Source organism: Epinephelus fuscoguttatus, linkage group LG10 (genome assembly GCF_011397635.1).
Source record: "Epinephelus fuscoguttatus linkage group LG10, E.fuscoguttatus.final_Chr_v1".
Taxonomy (NCBI): domain Eukaryota; kingdom Metazoa; phylum Chordata; class Actinopteri; order Perciformes; family Serranidae; genus Epinephelus; species Epinephelus fuscoguttatus.
In genome coordinates, this window is record NC_064761.1 from 14,383,513 (window position 1) to 14,409,691 (window position 26,179).

The 26,179-nt window shown below is 39.7% G+C and overlaps 1 protein-coding gene across 1 annotated transcript in view; it reads left to right on the forward strand.

The window, feature by feature from the left end:
* The window catches only part of LOC125895803 (ephrin type-B receptor 1-like), a 125,998-nt gene that overhangs the window by 56,149 nt on the left and 43,670 nt on the right, over window positions 1-26,179 (forward strand). The window contains exons 6-9 of the mRNA XM_049587926.1: window positions 5,059-5,214; window positions 13,409-13,671; window positions 19,165-19,240; window positions 20,569-20,693. Coding sequence (XP_049443883.1) covers window positions 5,059-5,214; window positions 13,409-13,671; window positions 19,165-19,240; window positions 20,569-20,693 — 620 coding nt within the window. The remainder of the gene's footprint in view (window positions 1-5,058; window positions 5,215-13,408; window positions 13,672-19,164; window positions 19,241-20,568; window positions 20,694-26,179) is intronic.

The following is a 26,179-nucleotide window of genomic DNA, read 5'->3' on the forward strand; positions in this document are numbered from 1 at the left end:
TACAGTTGAATTTTAGAGTTACTACCTGCTGTGCCCCAAAAATGATGCTATGAAAGTAGGGAGAGGGAGCCTAAACAGCTGAACAACGAGATGAAACTCACGATAGATCTCAGCCATACACCTCAGCACTCATTTGGTGGTTTGCATACTGTTCTAACTGCCTGATCTTTGCAGTCAAAGAAATACATTCTTGTGTAATTGCTCTTTAGGCCACCCCCAGTTTCTAAGTGGCACTAGCAAAAATAAAATTGGTCTCCTCTAGAAACCAGGACTTACAACCTACTTCACAGCACACCATGAGGAGAGGACACTCAGAGCAAAATGTGTAGTTCACTGATCTTACATCATTGTGAAGTGGCGAAACAGTTATACCATGCTATCATTTGGGGCCAGCGATGTATACAGGCATTCACATTTAATACAAGCTTGATCAAGTCCTGCTGTATGATATGAAGTGTACTTCATATCTGAGATCAGAGTATATTTTTCAAGCTCTGGGGTTCATGTACGATGTAATATGCAGTAAAACATGGGGCCAAAGAACAGCATTGTAAATCACCTTAGAACAAAAGCATCAGCAAAACCAAGAAATAACAGTATAACATTTCAGGAGAGTGAACACCATAGAACAGTGCTGCAGAAATAGTGATATTGAGAGGGGAGGAAAAACCCCCAGCAGTTTCATTGTTCCCCTTATTCTCTACTTCTAAATTACTTTGTCTTTTCTCTTGTTTGTCTCCATTTTTGCTTTGTTTTTTCACTCTTAAACAAAACCTGCCTGACCTTTAAACCCTTGAACATTTGATTAAGTGACACTCTGAGGCTCTTAACTCGCTGGCACTTTGTCTCATTTACTTCTTTCACTTAATTCATGTTATCATTTGGACTTGCAGTTTGTACAGACTCTGTAAAAGCCTGCTCGTGCGGTCCTCCTCCGTCTTCCACCATAAATCTGTGTAACATTTGCATTTTGGTCTTACAAGCATCTGAAGCATCTCTGAGATAAAGTGAACATTCATTACAGCGGAGGAAGGGAAAACAAAGTGCTAAAGATTAATCAAAACTGGAAAAAAAGTAACATTTAAAACCCTCATTTGGTTTTCCTTCAGCCTTTTGGCAGAGCTTTCGTTTCAGTCTAATTTCTCATTTCACACCTCTCTGTTTCCCTGTTTGGCGTTTTTTATTTTACTTGTAGTCATAATTTAGAATGCGTTTGCCCTCACCCAAAAGGCACTTATGAAATCCCATGTGTGAATTAAAAGCAGGTGTCCTTCTGGGATACAAAGTACTCTGACGCAACATGCAATATATTTAACTTCAGATGTCTCACAGTGTCATGATGTTACATTTAATTTGTTTAGTGAATCTTAATTTCTTTTTTTTTTTTTTTTTAGTACTCTGTCAGTCACACATTCAGCCGTAGTAGTGCAGCTGTGGTAGCGGTGTTCCTGCACAAATTGGAGCTTTGAAGAGTTCAGTTGCTAACCTGCTTTCAAATGTTTAATGGGAAACATGAGCCACTATCAAAATGCTTTAAACAAGGCTCCTAATATTAAGCACTCCAGCCTGAAACATGAGCATGAACTCTTCCCGCACCTGATTAGATACAGTGTTGTTGAGCTGTCCTTGGGTTTTACTTGAGAGAGTAGAAAATTATAGCAGCTTCTCTGAGAGCTTTTACAGATTTCACTGATGCTGTGCTTTGTTTATTATGTGTACACTGTGCTACTATTTTGGCAAAGACTTCCTTGAAAAGGAGATGGTCTGATCTCAAGAGACTCTTCTAGTAAAATAAAGGTTAAACTAATGTTCCCAGTAAACACACAGTTAGGCAGCCCTGTTTGTGTTTCAAAAACATCTTTGAGGCAGCAGAGACATGACTGTTATGCATCAGCAGCTATTACTAACACACTGTGCTGATTTTGGTCAAAGAGCCTGTAAAATATATTGACAAAAGTAGTAGCAGCCATGATTTTAGTGTATGACATTATGTTCAGGCAAAGGTCTAGCTTTACTGCTTTTGAAAAATTAATGCCAAAAATTAAAAATGCAACACTACTTTCAGCAGACCAGCTGGAAAAAAGGGGGCTGATGCATACATCTGTGGCATCACAGAAACTCAGTGTCTTTAGATAAAAATACAGACACTGGATTGGTGTGAATGGGCAGTACTGAGAAAATGTAGGAATGGTTCTAAGTGAGCACTATTAGTTACTTTACTGTTTGTTTTTGGTGAAATTGCATTAATGTTTCCCGAAGATTTCCTGGGAAACAATGCACAACACATATTTATAACTGACCAGTGTTTAAAAGCCTATGAGTTTGCACAGCTAATAGATTTGCTTGTAACAGACTGGTGCATGTGTAAATGCACATGGTCCAGGGAAGGAAAAGACTCAGGGATGTGTAATTGTTTTAAAAATGGTTGCTGTTCCTTCACAAATTTAAGGCTGTAGAGGGGCACATACAAGACTTGCTGTGGCACTCACATTTAAAGGTCCAGTGTGTCAGATTTAAGGAGTAAATATTGGCAGGAATGGATTATTTTACTATATAATGACAAAAACTCTGTCTGTGTGTGTGTCTGTTCCACGTTTTTCTCCTCACTGACTTGGTCAATCCATGTGAAATTTGGCACAGTGGTAGAGGGTCATGGGAGGATGCGAATGAAGCAATATTACATCAATTGGCCAAAGGGGGGCGCTATAGGAACCAAACTTTGAATGGGGATATCTCATGCCCTGTATGTTGTAGAGACATGAAACTTTGCACAGAGATGCCGCTCCTCATGAGGAACAAATTTGCCTCAAGAACCCATAACTTCCAGTTGTATAGATTTTCAGCCATTTTGACTTTTTTGAAAAACACTTAAAATCGATCTCTTCCTAGGAAGTTTGACCCATCTGCATGAAACTCAGTGAACATAATCTAGGGACCAATATCTAAAGTTCCCTCTTGGCAAAAGTTGGAAAACTTACTAAAACTGAGCTTCTATAAGGCAATGAATATTGTGGAGGGCGTGGCTCATCCCATAAAGGTGTATAACATCTCAAGGGTTTCACTGATCACCACGCAACTTTGTAGGCATATGACCACACATAATCTCAGGGGACCCCTCCATTATTGACCCCATCAAACAAAATGGGGGCGCTAGAGAGCTAATTTCTTATCTAGGCCTAACCGCCATATCCATTTTTACTAAACTTGGTAGATATGTAGAACAGGACGCCTCAAGGTGACTGGAGAAATTTAACTCTATTTGGCAACTGGGTGGCGCTATAACAACAGAAAAATGCTTAAAAATGGCTAAAATGCGACCGATCGCTGTGGCTCCCCCTGTGGCTGAATGTTGTTGTTTTTTTCTTCTAATTTTTGGTATGACTAAGTCATGGTATGGTATGCTGTACATAATCACGGAAACTGTCAGTGTGTCATTCTGTCAGTCAGTCATTCTGCCTGTCCCATGTTTTTCTACTCACTGATGTGGTCAATCTATGTGAAACTGCACATAGGCATTGACATAGATAGAAGGTGACAAAGCTACCAATGGGTATGGACTAGTAATGTAATAAGTATGAATATAACATAAGAATTGTTGTGTTTTCTACCTGAGAATAAGCCATTTATATCTACATAGGGATGGTCCTTGTCCACTGAGATCACCATTTTGCACCGCCATGTTTTTACATTTGCTACATTCGCTCTTGATGAAGTCATTTGTGTTTTGGTATTGGCCACTGTGGTTAGCAGACCCTCATGACAAGCAGCATTGGAAAACACCGTTTTTTTTTTAATGTGGAAGTGCTTTATTCTGCATTTCAATTTGTTTACTGGAGAGGAGAAGACCTCTGCAGATAATTCGGCTCCTGGAAAAACCTTCTTAACATCTTTATCATAAGTTATTGGAGAAAACAGGTGAGCATGCAACAGCCCTGTCTTCAACATGCTAAACAGTGTCAAACAGGGCTTATTTCACTGTTTTAAATCACCAGGTTTGTTTGTTTGGAGAGTAGGAAACCTCAGCGGATAATTCAGCTCACAGTAAAAACCTTCTGAACATCTGGATCAGAAATCAGATTAGCATACATTTAGTTATCAGAGAAAGAAGGTGAGCACACATTAGCAGGTGCTGGGTGAGCAGCCCATCTGCGACGTGCCAAACAGCGTGGAAGAAACACTGATTTGTAACGTGAGATTTCTTTATTCAGTGTTTTTACTGGTTTTTATTCACCTGGGCTGTTTGCTTTGGAGAAGAAGAGACATCTGCAGATAACTCGACTCTTAAACCTTAAACCTTAAAGCTTAAAACCTCCTGAACAATGAACACAGATGGAATTCTAAGTGGGATAAGTTTCAGCTGGTTGTAATCTGCTATCATCACCACTAGACACCTAAATTTCCCTAAACCTTACACACTGTTCTTTTAACAAATTGAAACAGGGATGTGAGACAGGCATTGCCTTAATTTCATTACAGAAGTGGCACACTGACTCTAAACTCCAATACTGGGCTTGTGTTATCCCAAGAGGACGGCAGTGCAAATAATTAAAGTCCACACATGTATATAAAAGCCAAATAACAAGCCTGCTCAGTACGAGCCGTGCCTTGACGAATAAAAGTTGGATAAAGCGGGACATCGTATTTAAGAATTCCTATTTGTGTTTTGTATCATAAAGAATAATTCAGTTAATATTTATGGACAGAAACAACTGTGACCCAGATAAAGGAACCAGAGAAATGAAACCATAATCTACACCAAAGATAATCAGCATGTGTGGAAGTACACAAAATGTTTTTGTGTGTCTTGTCTGAACAAAATAATGTGCTTCTATCCCCAGAAAATCCCCCTCTGTGCTTTGTCAACCTCATACTACCAGTAATAACTCCACTGGTGTGGCGTCTTTCTAAAACAAAGTTTGCCAAATGTCTCGCAATCAAGACAAACAAACGGCACACAGACATAGCTTATTGGTCGTGTTTCATTCATGTTCAGGAGGCTGAGTTGTGTCTTGGTTTTTTATGTGTTTCTCCCCCCTCTCTCTCTTTCCTTTCCTTTAGCTTGCCCTCAGGGCACCTTTAAGTCGTTCCAGGGGGCAGGATTATGTCAGCAGTGTCCGCTCAACAGTCGCTCCACCATCGAGGCCGCCACCCTCTGCGGTTGTCGCAACGGCTATTACCGTGGAGACATGGACAAACCAGAGGACGTGTGTACCAGTAAGTCAGTCTCTCTCTGTCTCTCTCACACACACACACACACACACACACACACACACACATAGTGGTTGACATCACTGACAGTCCACTATCTCACCATTGAATTAAAGGCCAATATTTCCTTTGATTTATCATCCCAACATTAATTTCATGCACCTCATTCAGAGCAAGTGTGCCGCACTGTTCCTGTCCTTGTTTGGGGATTTGGGGAGCAGTAAGTAATAACACTGCCACACTCCTCAGGCTTTCCATTGAAGTGAATATGTGTTTAGCATGTCGAAGAGGCTATATTGCTATGCAAGGCGAGGCGCAGAGTTTGGAAAACGCTGCCTCTCCGTTCCACAGAGAGATGGTGTAAGTAGGTTGAGACATGAATCATTTTTGGACTGTCTCTGTAGCTAGTCTCAAATTGTGAAACTGTGTGTATGTGAGAGTGTGTATGTCTGTGTCTGTGTGTACATTTGCGCACGTCCTTGTGACCTGGATATAACTTCATGCTTTTTCCGAGGCTAAAAAAGCTCTAGTTCATTCATGGGCTGATCATTATTTTACTGTCGTACATTCATGAATGAATTTGCAACATTCTGTCAGAAGAATATATGAAGATAACCCCAAAACTGTGAAAATAAAACAGTTTTCTTGCAGTGTGATTGCAGGAATCATGACAGTGAATGTTGGTGAAGCCCTACTTTTAACCCTGTTCTCATCTTTAGAGCTGGTTTTCATCTCTTCCTTGTAGTTTGTGTTTTTGTCAGGGTTGAGCTTCCAGTGTTGACTAATTTTATACAAACTCATTCAGTTGCAAACAGTTTGGATGTTTTACCACACCTGTAGTTTGGTTCAGTTGGTGAAGACCAAGGTTAAACAATGGTACATTGTGCCTTTTACTTCTAGCTTGTTTTGTGTTAGTAATGGATGATTACAAATAGGGCTGCAACTAATGATTATTTTCACTGTCGACTAATCTGTCAATTATTTCTTCAATTAGTCAACAAATCATTTTATCGAAAAATGTGTTAAAATGTTGAAAAATGTCGGTCTGTGTCTCCCAAACCCCCAAATTATGTCATCTAATGTCTTGTTTCCTGCTCACGCCAAAGGGTTTTAGTTCACCGTCATGGGAGAGTGTGTAAAGCTGCCAATATTTAAACGTAAGAAGCTGCAATTAGAGTATTTTGGGGTACTTTTATAGTCAAATCAATTAGTCGACTACTAAAATAGTCACTGATTATTTTAATAGTCGATTCGTCATTGATTAGTTGACTAATCATTGCAGCCCTAATTACAAATGAACCAACAGATGTTAACATGAAGTCATATGTTGTTGCTGTTAAAGTTGTTCTGCCACCAATACTAGTTTCCGAAATGCCTTTGATACCGCCTATAATGCTGGATTGGGTATCAGCAAGTACAAAAGTCTAAGTACAGATCCAATTTTTTGTTAAGCTTTAAGGTAGTTTCACGCACGGATTTGACGGCAGTTTTCCTGGAAATCAATTTTTCATCACTTTAAAACAGTAGCCTACACAGCAAGCTGCCCTGTGCAGCCACTGGCAACTACTGTAATCAGAATTAGGAAGGAAAAGATGGTATTGAAACATCTTTAGTTGTTCTCCTGCACTATATGGGCCCTCAGGGAAATTAAATTCTGGTGACTGACAGCAAGTCAGGCAGCACTGTATTGCTTCTTATGTGTTTTTTATGCTATATGATGGTCAAAAAGAGCTTAGGAAGAAATAATTGATTCTTCATGTTAAAAGTCAAGACCCCAGCTGGACCTCAGATGGGTAGAGGCAGGATGAAAAAGAGATATGTTGTACCAACATAGTAAGGGGGAATAGTTGTTGGCATCCATGATTCACTCACCTTTTGACAAGAAACTGCTAAAATACATGGATTAGCTTTAACTTTTTCACTTCCTGATGTATCGGGGTTGATCCCTGGATTCACCTACTGACATACAAATGTGTTACCATGGTTACCAGAAGTATAGCCTATGTGGTATAGATCCCTTTCTTGATAGTGACCAATCAGCAGATAGAGTTTATTCGGAACACTTTACATGAGAGTATCTACATAAGGGTGACATGACACTGTCATAACTATGACATGACACAGTCATGAACCTGTCATAAGCATTTTGTACATGTCATAAACATTAATGACTGCTGTCATTAAGTGTCATTCGGTTTTTGTTCCGACAAGTTGACATTGTTTGGGTTGTCTTGATTATGACAACTTAACATTAATCAAAGTGACATTAACAGAAGTTGTCTTTGTCATGACAAGTTGACATTAAATTCGTTTGGGATGTCCTTGTAATGACAACTTGACATTAACCAGGTTGATATTACCAGAAGATGTCTTCATGTTAATGTCAAGTTGTCATAAGGACATCCCAAACAAATTTAATGTCAACTTGTCATGACAAAGACAACTTCTGGTAATGTCACTTTAATTAATGTCAAGTTGACATAATCAAGACAACCCAAACAATGTCAACCTGTCATTGCAAAAAACAAATGACACTTAATGACAGCAGTCATAAACCTTTATGACAAGTACATAATGTTTATGACAAGTTCATGACAGTGTCATGTCATAGTTATGACAGTGTCATGTCACCCTTATGTAGATACCTTCAAGTAAAGTGTTACCGTTTATTCTTGGATTACCATCAAACAAACAAACAAACCACACTTGGAAGCAAGAACCAACTTTTCAGGCCGTATTTGTTCAGTTGTTCTGTTTGCCCTACAGTTCGATGGATAGCTTCCTCTCCGGTCTATATAAATCGAACCAAAAGGTCAAATGCACCAAAGGGTTGGTGTGAAAGTAGCCTGAGAGGCATAATCAATGTTGTTGTAAACTAGTGACATCATGATCCATGAAAACATCCATAGAGGCAATAAATAAAGTGATTTGACACCCACAGATGTAATCCAGCTCATTTCATGCCTCACACTAAAAACTCATATGGCTGGGACTACATGCTGTAATATGTGTGATTGTTTTTATTCCTTTACTTGTATTGCAATCAAACCGTGTCGCCACTGATCATCTGTTGAAATGATTTGAAGAAATGAAAATGATTTTTGCCACAGCATTTATGGAACAATTTATGGGGTTAACCTATTCTGACAACAGAGAAAAGACATGAAAAGCCTCACCTCAAACAGCAACAGCACACTCTCAAATTGATGCTGACAGAAGAAAAAAAATCTACTTTCCCAGTGAAAAGGTGTCAGGTGTCAACCTACTCAGCCTACACAGCTCTGTGAATTACCTTGGTACTTTCAATTCAAGGGCAAAAACAAATTGAGTCACAAGTTTGTTTGTTATTTCAAACATAACAGCAATAAAAAAAGAAGAGTGAAAACTCTGAAAATCAGTGTGATAGAACTTCAATATATGGAGGAGCTTCGGCTTATTTTTATTTGGTATAAACTCAATCAGATATAAAATCACATCAGTGAAATGGAAGAGTGAGCATGCAGTGTGCAGATAGGTGCCTGACAGAAAATCATTCCCTCAACATGCCTCATGGGCTTGATAGGTACGGAGAAGGTGTGGGTGTATGTGTGTGGAGCTTTTTTTTTGTTTGTTTTTGTGTACAGGTCAGATTGATTCTACAAAAGCCAAAAGCCACTTATAACACAGTGAGGAAGTGTACAGCACAGATAACTCTTTGAAGTGGAGCAGTTTTTATTGTCGCGGCAGTAAAAGTGGTCAATTTAGAATGTGATTATTACCCCTTTTCTTTCATTTTTGTGTCATAATGTTTATGTGCTGTGATCTCTGTGGGTGTCTGACAGTATAAAAGATTTTGTATTTATGATATCCAGATCTAAACATGTGCAGATTATGAGACAGTGGGCCCCTGGGCACAGATATGCAAAAGGCCCCACAACCTCTCCTACAGATGTTTTGCATGTCTTTGTAGTCGTTACGCATTTTTATGTGATTTTGTTTCTTGTGGTTAGTTTCTGCCTTTTTGCAGTCATTTTGTGTCTCTTTAAAATCAGTTTATGTCTCTCTGAGGTAAATGTAGGTCTTCTTGAGGTATGTTTGTGCCTTCTTGAGGTAACTCTCTTTTTTGGTAATTTTGTGTCACTTGTTATTTCATGTCTTCTGGCTGTTTTGTGTCTCTTTTTAGTGATGTTGTGTGTCACTGTGGTTGTTAAGCCTATTTTTGTAAATATTCTGTGTCTCTTTGCAGTTCCTTTCCATCTCTTTTGATCTTTCTCTGTCTCTTTGAGGTAATTTGTTCCTTTTATGTCATTTGAGTCTCATTTGTGTCACTTTATAATCATTTGTTGTCTTTCTGAGGTAATTGTGGGTCTTTTTTGGTCATTTTGTGTCTCCTTGTGGTTGTTTTGTGTCTTTTTATAGGCGTTTTGTGTCTCTCTAAAATCATTTGGTGTCCATTTCAAGTACTTTGGGATCTTTTTTCGGTCATTTTGTGTCACCTTGTAGGCATTTTGTGTGTCTTTGTGGTTATTTATGTGTCTTTTTATAGTCATTTTGTGTCACTTTATAATCATTTGTTGTCTTTTTGAGGTAATTGTGGGTCTTTTTTTGGTCATTTTGTGTCTCCTTGTGGTTGTTTTGTGTCTTTTTATAGGCGTTTTGTGTCTCTCTAAAATCATTTGGTGTCTGGTTCAGGTAATTTTGAGTCTTTGTTCTGCCATTTTGTGTCACATTGTAGGCATTAAGGGCGTCTTTGTGGTTATTTATGTGTCTTTTTATAGTCATTTTGTGTCACTTTATAATCATTTGTTGTCTTTCTGAGGTAATTGTGGGTCTTTTTTGGTCATTTTGTGTCTCCTTGTGGTTGTTTTGTGTCTTTTTATAGGCGTTTTGTGTCTCTTTAAAATCATTTGGTGTTTGGTTCAGGTAATTTTGAGTCTCTGTTCTGCCATTTTGTGTCACATTGTAGGCATTTAGGGCGTCTTTGTGGTTATTTTGTGTCTTTTTATAGGCGTTTTGTGTCTCTCTAAAATCACTTGGTGTCTGTTTGAGGTAATTTTGTGCCACCTTGTAGTCATTTTTGTCTCTTTGTAGTTGCTTTGTGTCTTTATATGGTTGTTGTGCCGGTTTTGGTAGTTATTTTGTGTTCCTTTGCCTCTCTTTGTGGTCTTTTTTGTGACTCTTGTGGTAATTTTAAGTATCTTCCAGGTCAATGTGTGTTAATTTGAGACATTTTGAAGGTGATGGCCAGTGGGGTCCTTGACACTTGGCCTCTGGCCCTGTACTTGGTAGGAATATTCAATAATCCATCTGTGGATCCAAAGTAAGTTTTAGTGAATATCTACTTCAGTCATTGTGTGTGTGTATAATGATGAATGCACAGTTTCTGACAGATCCTCTCTTTGAGTAGAAATGTTTATAAGATGATGCTACTTTGATTTCCAACCTGTCACTGGTTGTTAGCACTTGCAGCGTGGGTGTGATACACACATATGCTTTCAGGGCCATCTCAGACGTTTCTCACAATTTAACATATGCCAAGGTTGAATATCCATTTTTTTGCTCCAACATGTCGCGTGGGTGTAGGCTTTTGTGTGTGTAGTTGGTTTGTGATGTGTGTGAACAGTCAAGGAAAAGTGAACCCGCTAGGTTTAACCTTGTGAAAACTCTGGGTGTTCGTCTAAGACTCACTCTAACACCCTAAAAGCCAGAGTTTCTCCCCATGATCAAAGAGATGAGCTGACAGAAAAGAGGGGAGCCAGCAAGAGAGAGAAACTGAGTGAGTGAGCGAAGAGTGACAGACAAAAAGATTCTCTGGCAGGCGGTGAGCTGTTAGGTCACCCCCTGACTGTTAGAGACAGGGTTGACTGAATTACCTACATCTGTACAAGCAATACTGGTTGGAAACTGCACTTGGAAACTATGCATGGAGGCAAAAAAAAAACAATGTTTAAACTCTGAAAACTGACAACCCCTGAGTTGATATCTGTAAAGTAAAAGTAAAGTAATCATCCTCATATTCACTGGTCAGTCTGCAAAAAGGCAAATCTTAGCTTAGAGCACTCTAAGCTAAGATTTGGTTCTAAACTTTTTCTGTAGCCAGGAGTGTGTACCACTCTCTGAACTCTAATGCAAAAATATAATCCTGGCAAACAGGGTGAAGCAGAAGTTCCTCAAATACCCAAAATAGGATGGGACAGAATGTTCTTTCAGACCCCATGGGTGTAAGAAGTATTCAGCTTCATCAGATTGACCTTATGTTTTGCATGTAAACTAAGACTGCAACTAATTAGTATTTTCATTATTGATCAATGTTTGGTGCATAAAATGTCAGAGAAATGTGAAAAATATGGATCACAATTTCCCAAAGCCCAAGTTGAAACATTCAGACACTCATTTTGTCCAAAAAAATCATTCATAACCCAAAGATATTAAGTTATCTATCATAGAGGACAAAGAAAACCAGCAGATATTCACAGTTGATATGCCAGAGCCTCTGAATTTTGGCATTTTAAATTTGGAATTAAAATATGAAAGATTAATCACTTGGAGGAAAAAGGTAACAGCTGCACACTTAATCAATGCCACAAAACTTGAATGGACAAATTCTACTTGGATCTTTGTCAGGTCAGAATGTGTGTGAAGTTGAAACCATGTCCATATTTATAGATAGTGCACACCAGTAGGCTGAGAAGCTCAATGATGGCAGATGTGGTTAACTATCTAAACCACTCAGGTGGTAAAAAAAAACTGACAAACAATTTAATAAGATACATTTAAAAAAATGTTTAAAAAAGGAGGCATAGTGGTGCTGTGGTTAGCATTGTCAAACCCAGGGTGGGGGGTTCGAACCTTGTTAGGGGAGCCCTTCTGTGCAGAGTTTGTACGTATCCCCGTGGGTCTTCTCCGGGTACTCTGGCTTCCTCCCACAGTCCCAAGACATGCAGGTTAATTGGTGACTCTAAATTGTCCGGTGTGAATATGAGTGTGAATGGTTGTCTGTCTCTACTGTATGTGTCAGCCCTGTGATAGTCTGGTTACCTGTCCACTGTGTACCCCGCCTCTCGCCCGATGACAGCTGGAATAGGCTCCAGCCCCTCGTGACCCCTACCAGGATAAGCAGTTATGAGAAATGCATGGGGAAAGGTTATACAGAAACTTTATTACAAAATATCAAACATATATCTAAATTTATAAAGCATCATACCACATCATGGCATCATCCTTTGTTTTAGTCTACATTACCTGCGTGCAAACATTTATTTTCTTAAACTAGAGGCAAAACACAAGAAATCTTAAACACATGGAGAGAAACTGGGTCTCAGTCACCCTTAAAAAATCAGTTATGTAGGTCAAATCCAATAAGGAGAAAAAGCACACCTGTTGTATTAATGAAAAAATTAAATTTTTACAAATGTGTGTGTCTGGTTCAGGTTGAAAGTCTTGCACTTGCGTGATGTGCATATAATTAATCTCCCTCAAAAGATTACTCATCGACAGAATTGTTAACCATTCATTTTCTGTTGACCAACTGATTGATTAACTGTGTTTGCTCTAATGTCAATTCTTAGAAAGCAGTATAATCATAAATAATTGCTAGTAACTATACTGCCTTTTGCTACATATTTCCCTGTGGAATGTAAAGACATAGAGGTGTAAAGTTGTACCTCAGCTGTTTCTGAAGTTAGTACTGGTAGACTTCTTAAGTTAATGTTTTTTCCTCCTTTGGCAGCCCCAGTTAATACACCCTGTATTCCTATATCTGAGCCACAGGACACAAACTGTTCTATGGTTGTATTTTACTCTATACTCTAGCTTCTGTACAAACAAACCAGTAAATCTGATATGGCGCCATCCCATCACACATTTATGTTACTGACAGTGTGAGACATCTTGGCCTGCTAGTAACTGTAATATTACATCAGCTGAAACATTTCCAGACAGTTTATTGCACACACACACAGTTTATTCTGCACATCCGACAGCTTTCTTAGCTATAAAATGCCAGATATCCTGCGATAATAAAAAAGTAGCCATATATAATCCATTAGTAGGCACTGCTTAATGGAAAACCAAATTATTTTCTCAAGTGCTTACCATAATGAGGTTTGATTGCATCCAGGTGTGAAGTAGTGATTTGCTTTAAATTGACAGACCCTCGAGCAGACACAGGAAACATGTGCTTTCAGTGTCAAGCCTTTAACCTCCAATCATCTCCCTCTAGGTGTCCCTTCTGCTCCTCGCAACGTGGTCTCAGTTGTCAACCAGACATCGGTGCAGCTGGAGTGGCACCCACCTCGTGACACCGGGCACCGTGACGACCTGTCATATAATGTCTTGTGCCGCCGGTGCCACAGCAGCGAGCGTCGGGCGTGTCAGCCATGCGACGACAGCGTGGTGTTTGTTCCAGGCAAGCAAGGGTTGAAGGAAACAAGGGTGGAGATCAGCAAGCTGCGGGCCCACACATCATACACCTTCGAAATACAGGTTTGTTCATTGGGCAGAGAGAAGCGCCTTTTATTTATTCATGCATGCTGCTCGGTGTGGTGAAAGGAACACTCAAATGGAAATCTTTATTTTAACCCATTTAATCCCAAATTTTTCCCAGACACAAAAATATCCAAATCATGTGTCTTTAGTATCCCTTTGAAACAATCAATCATAATTTTTAGAAATGTTCATGGAAAAGTGTGTGAAAAAGTGTGTTTTATGATTGGTCACAATTGTGACCGGTGGGATACTGTGTGATATCAACCATTGGACAGACTAAATATAGGTCTATTTGACCTGTGCAGTGTGTTTGTGTGTGTGTTTCTGTGTGTGTGTGTGTTTGTTTGTGTGTGTGTGTGTGTGTGTGTGTGTGTGTGTGTGTGTGTGTGTGTGTTTGTGTGTGTGTGTGTGCGTATGTGCGTGTGTGCGCGTGAGTGTATAACATCCTTATATATAAAGGCTAGTTATTATCACTTTTAAAAGTTCCAGCATTGCCTCTAAATGCTCTCTCATTGTAGTGTGAATGTTTTACATATAAGCCCTATACTATCGGCTAGCAATATAAATACTGGGAGCACCATTATGAATATTGAGGTTAAGACAAAAAACAACAACAATCATCAATGTATTTCAACATTGTAACTTTAGTGCAACTTACTTTAGTGCAACATTCATTTGAAAACGTTCATTTTTAGTGCAGTATACATTGAGCACACTGAACATGAAGGTAAACATTTAGGATAGAGGTAGCTGCTGAACATGCTTTCAAGTATAGGCCTACACTGACTGACTGAACAACAAAATAAAATAGGTTGTAGAACAAAGAGCAAAGCAATGCCTTGAATGACTAAAAAATAACATCTTTTCCTGGAACATTTAGGACATTTTGATGGTTTTTTTCAGCTTTTTTTCCCTAGACTCCAAAGTACTGTTTGTTTGTAACTGTATGCAACCACTTGTGTGTGTGTGTGTGTGTGTGTGTGTGTGTGTGTGTGTGTGTGTGTGTGTGTGTGTGTGTGTGTGTGTGTGTGTGTGTGTGTGTGTGTGTGTGTGTGGTGTGTGTGCCTACCTGTAATTGCGTGTGTGTGTGTGTGCATGCGTGTGTGGAAAGTTAGGTAGAATTAGTTAGCTAGCTAGTCTTCATGTGTGTGTGTGTATGTGTGTGTGTATGGAAAGTTGCAGTAGGTAGGAAGTTAGGTAGCAGCAGAATTAGCTAGCTAGCTAGTCTTCCTGTGTGTGTGTGTGTGTGTGTTTCTGTGTGTGTTTCTGTGTGTAAAATTAGGTAGGAAGTTAGGTAGCAGCAGAAAGTAAGGTAGAACAGTTAGCCTACGTGTATTAGCATGTAGATACAATGGGTTATCCCACCGGTCACTATTGTTGCCGGTGACATCTTTGTGAGTTCTGTGACCACATTAAACAAAGTTGAGTAATTGCAAATGCATATATCAATACTAGACACCTTAAACATGATGTATACCAAAAATCTATGTCCTATATTTATGTTAACATACTTTACTAACCTTTTCTGTGTGAGCTTCCTTGCTGCCATCCTCTTCTCTTGGCGCAAACAGGAAGTAAACAGCTCTGGTCATGTGACAATGTACAGTAAACATGCAACACTGCACATATTTCATTGAGACCCTTTATTATTTCAATATCTGCTGGAAATGCATTGATAGATCATTCAGTAACATTTTTATAGCCTTAGAAATGAAACTTTTTTTTACGGTCACTATTGTGACCGGTGGGATTAAATGGGGTATCACGCTTACTCCCTTTAGGCTCATAAGGTGTGTTGAAAGTTAACTTGCCTCTTCTGTAGTTAGGTTTGGATTCACAACAGATGCAAAGGACACGGATGGCTACCCAGAATCACAGCAAGAAAATGTGTCAACATGTATCAAAGACCTTTAAGAAACTTCTCAAACTCTTCCCGCAGCATTATTCACACCTCTTCTGCTGATCTGTATTTTTCTTCACAACTTTATAGTTACATACGCAGTTCTTCACAACACTCTTGCCTCCTCAAAGCTCTAAAGCGACGCAGCGGGAACAGTATTGGCAAAGAGACTCTGTCCTGGCTGAGGGTCGTCAGTGAAATGCATTGGAACTGTTGTGAATCCAGGATATTTACAGCTTCCGCCCTCCACGAAGAAGCAAGTACCAAACCTTACAAAACCACCTTGTAAGGCAACAGATGGCAGTTATATCAGTGGAGAAGTCCTTTAATATTTTCACACCACTTACGTTAAAATGTAACTTTTACAAAGCTGGATAATCGTCAAAATATAAAATTACCCCTCAAAGGAGTAGTTAGATTTTATGCTAAAATATACTAAAAACAACCTTGGTGCTTAGTGTGTTATCAACTGTTTTAAAATGCAAATAGCTGCCAGATATTCGCCTGGTGCCCAAGGATACAGAGGCTACACACAGTAGATGCTTGCTGACACTGAGGCTTTTATGCACAATTTCCAGTTATATCAATGCTCTCTCAAAACACAAGGCCACCCTGATGCTCATAAAGCCAGCGCGATGGTGGACCTTCAATCTTCTACTATCAGCTGCCACACTGTAACCATCAAGGCTGGGTGTCTAAATCAAGGTCACCAGCGTTGTAATTGTTAAAGGAAGGAAGCGTGTTACTTTATCATCTCTATTCAGTCCCTGATTTTGAAATCTCGCCCAATCTTGCACTTAAAATATGAACAGTTCTCCTTCTGGTATACGTCAAAGTTCAGTGGACCTATTAATAATAAAAGAGGATTTTTATAGGATTACAGCATGTACAGTAGCTCATGATTCTTTTCTAGATCTACTCAATAGTGTGGCCTGGTGTGTGAACAGATCCATTTTGAGAGCAGTCTGTTGTGGGACGGACAGATCAATAATGATGTATGAATGAGTGACCAAAACACTGACCTGATTGTTAATGCATTGATTGTAATTTGATGTGTTTACTGAAAGCAGCCACCATTAAACACAGAGCTGAATATCCATTGAGATATCAGTCCAGCTTCCCAAAATTAAATTATCCACCAAGGGGATACACTAACAGCTATTTAAACAAAATAAACAGTAACATTAAAGTGGTGTGTCACCTTGACTTGCATGATTAGATTATAGAATTATTAATGTGTTTATGAAATACTCACTGGTGAAATGTAAGTATGTTTTTTTATATTTTGACAAAACTGATATTTTTTGAATCTTCAGAAGCTCAAGAAAAGGGAAAACACAAAATAAAATGTGAAATGACAAAGAAATAAACAAAGCAATGTAGAATCTGAGCTCCGAATAAGCCATTAAGCTAGCGTCACTAATTACCACGCCTTTGTTTAATGATTTGCTGTGACTGAAGACATTGTTCCAACCGTCAAAATGATTAACCGAGCTCATGACAAACAATATGTGGCAGCTAATTAGGTGGTCTTTAAAACGCACTCGGAACCTGTTAATTGTGTCTTTGTGTTGGTGAGAAGAGAGAGATGGTGAGACTTTACAGTTTCATGAAGACCGTGGCAGCGTTTTTGCAGTGAAATGAAAACCATCACATTATTGCTGATAATTGACTTTTTATTGAGTCCCTCCCATGAACAGTGATCATCCAATCATAGCTTAGCAGCTAGAATTCTGCATGGCTGTAGTCAGAGTGATGACCCTATATAATTTGGAGGCTGGTGTATTTTTTTTTATCATTATAGAATCCAAAAACACAAGAGTGTAGGAAACTGATGAAGCAGTGTGTTGATTTGCTCTAATTTAACCTACTCTAGTTGGCATGTCCAGCTAACTAGCCTACTACCTACAAGACATATTTCCCCACCGTGTGACCTGGACTGCTATTGTATCAGAGTGTAGGTGTAACATCAGCAGCTTTATCTTGCTCTTTAACACCCTGGCAACCCATACCAGACTTTCAGTATGTAAGCTAAGCAGCCAAACAGGTTTATGATAGAAGGAAATATCAATTTGTAATAATTTACATTTACTTTATTGTGCTGAAATACAAGAACAATGCTGTTTCTTTATTTCCATGTCTCCTACATGGATCATCACTTGTAGAAGTTGCATCTTTTTTGCCTTTAGCCCTATGTATGTTTCCTTTGAATGCATATTAAACATCCATTTACAGAGTTCTCCTTTTAAAATGAGTTGGCAGGAAATATTAAAAAGTCAGTCTATGAGTTTTCAACCAACTAAGTGTTAATTTCAGCTGATAAAATTAGTTGCTGGCTAGAAACAAGAAGCCTGGAGGTTATTAATATAACCAATGTTCTCTGAGGGATGGAACTGAGGTACAACATGTATGTATGGGGAGTGCGTCCGTGTGTACCAACCGAAAGGGAACTGCTTTTTCTACCTCTGTCGGAAATCAAGTGCCTATTGTTTTAAGAATTAGCAAAGCCTAATTTATGGTAGGGTGCACAGCTCTTTTGATGGGTGTTGCTCGACAGTAATTCAAGAGCTGTGCAACATTTTCAATTTATGATTTGACAAAAGGGCGGCACGGTAGTGTGGTGATTAGCACTGTTGCCTCACAGCAAAAGGGTTCCCGGTTTGATCCTGGGTGTGGGAGCCCTTCTGTGTGGAGTTTGCATGTTCTCTCTGTGTCAGCGTGGGTTCTCTCCGGGCACTCCGGCTTCCTCCCACAGTCCAAAGACATGCAGATTGGGGACTAGGTTAATTGATAACTCTAAATTGTCCGTAGGTGTGAATGTGAGCGTGAATGGTTGTCTGTCTCTATGTGTCAGCCCTGCAACAGTTTGGCGACCTGTCCAGGGTGTACCCTGCCTCTCGCCCAGTGTCAGCAGGGATAGGCTCCAGCCCCCCCGCGACCCTCAAGAGGATGAAGCGGTTAGAAGATGGATGGATGGATGGATTTGATAAAAAAAAATGTACCCATCTTCTTCTGACAGCTGTTTGTTTTTTGTCTTGATTTCTGCTACTTTGTGTCTTTTGCATTTAATTAATCAGTTAATTAAGTAAGTTAATTAAAGAGAAAGAGATTTTAAACTCACTTCTACTCAAAAGACATCAGCTGCGCAAGGAAAAGAGGGGGTCAGTGCATTCATTAAACCACACAAGGGAGCTACAGGGTATATATGTTTTGGTCCAACAAATGCAGGACATGGACGGAGAGTCATACTTTTGGATTTTTTTTTAAGTCTCCAAGTTTTCTGAAGTTACAGAATTGTTCAGTCGAATGTTAGTATGATGCAATGTGACTACCCATTCATATCGCACGACAAAATATGATGATGTCTTTTTTGTCAAAAATACATCAATTCTGTGGAGGGCCCACCAAAAGTGTTGTGCAGCCTTCATGAATCAGGTTTAAGTATTTTGTGCATCTAACCTGCCACCGCTAATAGTGTAAACTGCACATGTGCTTTGTGAGAATAGAAAGCTTGACAGGCCTAGCAACAGTAACTAAGAGAGTTAACGTGTGAGGTGGAATAGCTGACCATTACACTTTTTACTCCACAGGCAGTCAATGGAGTCTCCAACAAGAGCCCTTACCCCGCCCAGCAACTGTCAATCAACATTACAACCAATCAGGCTGGTGAGTGTGGAAGTGCAGAAGCTGTGTGCATGTGTGTGAAAACATCTGTGTATGTGTGTGTAAGCATGCCCTGGAGCACAGTGGATTATGCGAGGGAGGGATGGCTAGGGGGATAAAGGAAATTGAGCTACAGCTTTTTAATTCATAAAACATGTTATAAGCTTGTCATCTCTCTCCCTCTGTCTCCCTTTCTCTCCCCTCTCCTCTGTCTTTCCTGCACATTCGCAGCTTTCATCCTGTTTTCCTCTTTTCCCTCTGCCTCTCTCTGTCTCTGTTCCCTTTTTCTTGCCTTTATCCCCTCTCCCTGCCCTCCCCTCTCTCCGTCTCTGACAGTGTAATTCTTAGAGACTATAAAGTGAGCTGAGTTACTGCTCCATCAATACTTTATAGAGACAGACACAAGTGATATTTCCACCGCTACCCAAATTTAGATTTAAAAGCCGCTTTGCTCTGATGGAAAACACATCATTTACCTCATCTACGGCAACCCAGGCTCATTCCTAATCGAAACATGATCCATTGTCACCCTGCCGCTTTCGGAGCACATTTGTTACTGCTGCCGGATGCAAAACTCTCTTATCCCTGAAATCTTTTAGGACTCAACAAAAACTGATTTATTTTCAGGTTGACTGCACTGGGGAGGGGTTTAAATTATGCAATAGGTTTAGCGTATTCATGGGACCTTAGGATATGAAACTCACTCGACATATAGAGAACCCTGTAAAATGTCAATTGTGGCGATATTAAAAATGACTGTGAGGTTTTCAGGTGACAGCCCGCTCACACTGTCAAATTATGACAGGAAATATTTGGCTCATGAGATATCACAGCATTTACTGAGGATTGTGGCAACTATATGATGTCCTGATGACTCAGCTGTGAAAGATCCATACGTCCTCAATATAACTTACATCAATTTGATACTAGTTACTGGTGTGGCATTAATCTCTGTGTCTTGATGCCTTCCTCTCTTCACTGTACGCTATCAAATGAAGTACGAATGTGATGAAAACCATCTCATAAAGAGATCTGGGAGGCAAAACCAAAAAATACATTATAGCCAAGAGCTTGTGGTTCCTAAAATTATGAGTAAAAATGCATTACAGACATAACTCTTACTTCCCCATCAGTGACAAGTGCAGTAATTTGTTTTCATGAGCCTGGATGAGGAAACATTTTTCTCCTTTGGGTGTAAATAATCCTTGGCAATATGTCATTACATTACACACTATATTTCCATATTTATGGAGTTTAAGCATGCTAGCGGATCTTTTAAGTGCCTAATTGATTGTGTGTACTCGTGTGTGCGTATGTGTGTTTTTTAACAGCTCCCTCAGTAGTTCCCATAATGCACCAAGTGAGCTCAACGAGCCGCAGCTTCTCGTTGTCATGGCCACCGCCCGAGCAGCCCAACGGAATTATCCTCGACTACGAGATACGATACTTTGACAAGGTAGAGTGGGATGATTAATGTCTGTGAGTGTTCACGTGTGTGTGTGTGTGTGTGCATGTGTGTGTGTGTGTGTTTGCCTTTGTGCTTTTTGGTGTTATGGTCACAGACAGTAATCCATTAGAGTCAATAAAACGGGCAAATCAATATCAACTTCATCTAAGTCATCTATTATCAGCACTCACTGAGAGGCAGCAACAGTCTCACTGCCTCTAAACTACTTAGCTCGTAATAAGTTGCTGTAACACTTGTTGCTGATAAGTTGATCCACAATTTTTTTTGTCTACACCATCTTCGACAAGCATTTGAAGTCACAACAGTTCATTATTTATGCACAGATAAATGGGACAATTAACCAGTCAGAGAACCACAAAAACATTGGTCAGTTGGTGAATAAAACACATTAAGAAAACATACACATTGCCATTGAGTTAATTAGAAAAAGAAATCTTTACTTAAAGGTCCAGTGTGTAGGATTTAGGGGGCTATATTGGCAGAAATGGAATATAATATAATAAGTGTGTTTTCTTTAGTGTATAATTACCTGAAAATAAGAATTGTGTTCTCCTTACCATAGAACAAGCCATTCGTATCTAAAAAGGGAGCGGGTCCTCATTTATTGAGATTGCCGTGTTGTACAACAAAGTTTCTATACTCTGCAAGGGTTAACTCCCACACAGGGTTTTAAGCCTGCAACTCCGTACCAGTCATTTAGAGCTGAAGAAGCTTCTTTGATGAGAGGCAAAACGTCTTCAAGAAACACAAGCAAGTCCAGTTGGCTACAATATAACGCTTATGATTACCATGACCTGGATGACTGAGAATCTTCATCGACAAATCTGGTCTGTTTGTTTTGGAGAGGAAATGACCTCTGGGGATAATTCGGCTCCCAGTAAGAACACTCCTAAACAATCAACACTGACAGAATTCTAGCCGGGGGAAGATTTAGCTGGTTGCAATCTTCAATTCATTGTTCAACTCTACCAAATCTCCCCTAAATCTTACACACTTCACCTTTAAAATAATAGCTTATCATATTGGGGGAAAAAAACAAAATAAATTTATATGTTGCTGAGATTTGGATAAGAAGAATGATACCACTCTCATATCTGTCTGTTGAATATCAATCCCTCTGTATCCAGTCTTTATGTTAAACTAAGCTAACTGTCTCACTTTAGATGAAACTATGCCCACTTCCACATGATGATTGGCTGTCAGTCTTTGGAGTTTAAGAAAGTGTTTCTCCATGCAGCACACAGGAAGGCTGGTGCTGGTTTAAAGAGGCATCCTATAGCTGGGCACCATGTGAAACAACACAGCATGCATTCCTCAGTGGCTTTGAACACCACCCTTGCCAAAAAAACACTGAGGAACTCTGCCCCCTCTCATCCATCTCCTTAGATGCAGGATGTTGGGTTTCGATGCTCTTGTACCTCCTTTATGTATCTATGTGTCTTGTTTGTGTATGCAAAGTTTTACTTTATCTACCCATATTGCTGTATTCAAAGCATCTGTTGCTGTCATATTTTGCGGAGACGGACCTTCAGTCGCTGGACTAGAAACAAAGGCTGTTAGGTCAGTGGGAACAAAAGACAACGATTCAAACTTTAATGAATGCATTTTTCATCCATAAAATAATCCAAACTCCCCAAAATAATTAGATACAGGCATTGTAACACAGCAATGCAAGAGCATGCCAAAGTTTTTCATACCTGACAGCACAATGTCCCAACTGGAGTTGACCTAAAAGCAAGACTTCTCCTTGCGTCATTCTCACTTGTGTTTAAGTGGCTGCCCTCTGAGGCACCTGCCATAATTCAGGTGTTCATATTATGAGATATTTCTTCAGCTATTTGAACAAATTAAAAAAAAAAAAGATTAACTAATTACAGCAATGTCCACTGCTCCATTACACGTGCCCATACAAAACAGTGACACATGACAATATGGTGTGCTTGCAATTTGTGTTTTTAATGTATCCATTCACTTACGTTTTTTTCCTTTTCAAAATAATCACTCAGTAATGCTCTTGTAATATTCCTTGTGTTATTATTCATTATATCCTGTCACTTAACATACAGTACAGGCCAAAAGTTTGGACACACCTTCTCATTCAATGCGTTTTCTTTATTTTCATGACTATTTACATTGTAGATTCTCACTGAAGGCATCAAAACTATGAATGAACACATGTGGAGTTATGTACTTAACAAAAAAAGGTGAAATAACTGAAAACATGTTTTATATTCTAGTTTCTTCAAAATAGCCACCCTTTGCTCTGATTACTGCTTTGCACACTCTTGGCATTCTCTCCATGAGCTTCAAGAGGTAGTCACCTGAAATGGTTTTCCAACAGTCTTGAAGGAGTTCCCAGAGGTGTTTAGCACTTGTTGGCCCCTTTGCCTTCACTCTGCGGTCCAGCTCACCCCAAACCATCTCGATTGGGTTCAGGTCCAGTGACTGTGGAGGCCAGGTCATCTGCCGCAGCACTCCATCACTCTCCTTCTTGGTCAAATAGCCCTTACACAGCCTGGAGGTGTGTTTGGGGTCATTGTCCTGTTGAAAAATAAATGATCGTCCAACTAAACGCAAACCGGATGGGATGGCATGTCGCTGCAGGATGCTGTGGTAGCCATGCTGGTTGAGTGTGCCTTCAATTTTGAATAAATCCCCAACAGTGTCACCAGCAAAACACCCCCACACCATCACACCTCCTCCTCCATGCTTCACAGTGGGAACCAGGCATGTGGAATCCATCCGTTCACCTTTTCTGCATCACAAAGACACGGCAGTTGGAACCAAAGATCTCAAATTTGGACTCATCAGACCAAAGCACAGATTTCCACTGGTCTAATGTCCATTCCTTGTGTTTCTTGGCCCAAACAAATCTCTTCTGCTTGTTGCCTCTCCTTAGCAGTGGTTTCCTAGCAGCTATTTGACCATGAAGGCCTGATTCGCGCAGTCTCCTCTTAACAGTTGTTCTAGAGATGGGTCTGCTGCTAGAACTCTGTGTGGCATTCATCTGGTCTCTGATCTGAGCTGCTGTTAACTTGCCATTTCTGAGGCTGGTGACTCGGATGAACTTATCCTCAGAAGCAGAGGTGACTCTTGGTCTTCCTTTCCTGGGTCGGTCCTCATGTGTGCCAGTTTCGTTGTAGCGCTTGATGGTTTTGCGACTCCACTTGGGGACACATTTAAAGTTTTTGCAATTTTCGGACTGACTGACCTTCATTTCTTAAAGTAATGATGGCCACTCGTTTTTCTTTAGTTAGCTGATTGGTTCTTGCCATAATATGAATTTTAACAGTTGTCCAATAGGGCTGTCGGCTGTGTATTAACCTGACTTCTGCACAACACAACTGATGGTCCCAACCCCATTGATAAAGCAAGAAATTCCACTAATTAACCCTGATAGGGCACACCTGTGAAGTGGAAACCATTTCAGGTGACTACCTCTTGAAGCTCATGGAGAGAATGCCAAGAGTGTGCAAAGCAGTAATCAGAGCAAAGGGTGGCTATTTTGAAGAAACTAGAATATAAAACATGTTTTCAGTTATTTCACCTTTTTTTGTTAAGTACATAACTCCACATGTGTTCATTCATAGTTTTGATGCCTTCAGTGAGAATCTACAATGTAAATAGTCATGAAAATAAAGAAAACGCATTGAATGAGAAGGTGTGTCCAAACTTTTGGCCTGTACTGTAAGTACTAATAGTTGATAAAAAAAAAAAAAGAAATCATTATTATTGTTATTAGTTAAGGGGCTGGGGTGTTGTGAATGCTGCTCATTATGTACATGATGATTAATGAACGACAGCTAAAAGCAGAAACGTGTCAACATATTTCTCAGACTTATAATTCCTGAAATTGATGTATTTTCTCTCTCACTTGGGCTCAATGTCTATTAAAGAGTTGGGTTCATGCATCATCTTTTAGACCATATTATTCCCTAATAAGTTGGGATTGATCTCAGAGCCGCAATGCATATTTCATGGAGCCTGTAGTCATACTGACAAGGTTTTACAGTGATGGAGAGCCTCTCTTTATTCCAGCACACATCCATTGTTGATCGTAGTCATGCAGCAAAGACGGGCATCCGTTCATTAATGAGTGGCTACAGTGGGATCCTGTCAAACTGTAAAGCTGCATTGCTCCAATGAAACTGTGAAAGAAAGGTTTACTGATTTATGGAGTTCAACAAAGCTGTGTGTGTTTCCTCCATGAACAACTAATGTAGTTTGAGTTGCCACAGTTTCATAAGCTGTAGCACACAATATGGAATCTAATTAAGATCTGTGGGCTCTGGAAGATCCAATTAAAACTGTTTAATTGGTCAAGTAGCTCATCTCGTGTGTCTTGTGCAGGCCACTCCTCACTTTAATCGCTCGAAGAAACAGAACCTCAGACAATCACAGACAGTGATTTAGACAAATATAAATTAGACCAAAAAATGTACTTTTGTCGCAGTTGAATTATTTAATATTTTGATGCCTTCAGGAGACGAAGCTACATGGTTTATAGCTGTTTTATGTGACTATAATCACATCAAGTGTTATTTATTTTCTCAGTGATACCAGGACACATTTTTACAGCCTGGTTGCAGTCTTTATCTTTATGCTGTTCATGGCGATGGTTGCACATACTGTGTCCGCGGGGAGGATTGTTACACTGTTTGTGGACTGCAGCCAGCAATATTGCTGTATTGTTTGTTGAGTGGGATCATTTCCGAGATTCATCTCCTCAACTCAATGTGGATGTGGCTCTGTGGACATTGCTGTTTTGATATTTGCCAGATGACATCACAGAAGTTACCTTTATTCATGAAGGACAGAGTCTTTCCTCCCAAAGAGAGAAACTCACGGCTGCAGAGGGGTTTCACACAAGCCCCTAGGAACAGCACCAGGCTTTGATGCTATTGGGCCCAAAAAGACTATTTCCCATAGGCTTACATTGTAAAAGAGATGTCTTTAAATCAGTGATAACATTTTTTGAGTGTCACAGCCCCTGCGAACTGAATAATTTCCTAATCAGAATTTGATCCATTTGGTCTGATAACTTTTCAATAGTCGAGAAGAGCCGTGCGCCTAAATAACTGTATGTATTGTATTGGGCTACTGTATTGTATTGTATTGTATAATTGTATTGCAAGTTCCGTGAGGGCTAAACTGGAAATTAGCCTCTTGGCTAGCGAAAGTCTCTTGTGTGTTTGCTCTATGGGCCCCAGGATGTGAAAGATGCGGGTAATTTTTCAGGTAAATCTTTTTACTGAGCAACTTTCACAAGAATGAACAAGGCGTTGCCTCCAGCACTGTATACCGTTCTCACAGAATAGTTGAATAGTCAATCAAAACCACTAGTTGACACTGTGCAATGTTACTGACTAGTAATTCACCTGTGGTTTTAGCATGGTGCCTTAATGAAGCAGTGGGAATGCATTTACCGCAGATATGCAGCTGGGGGCGCTGTGGGTAGTCAATGTTGATGGGTC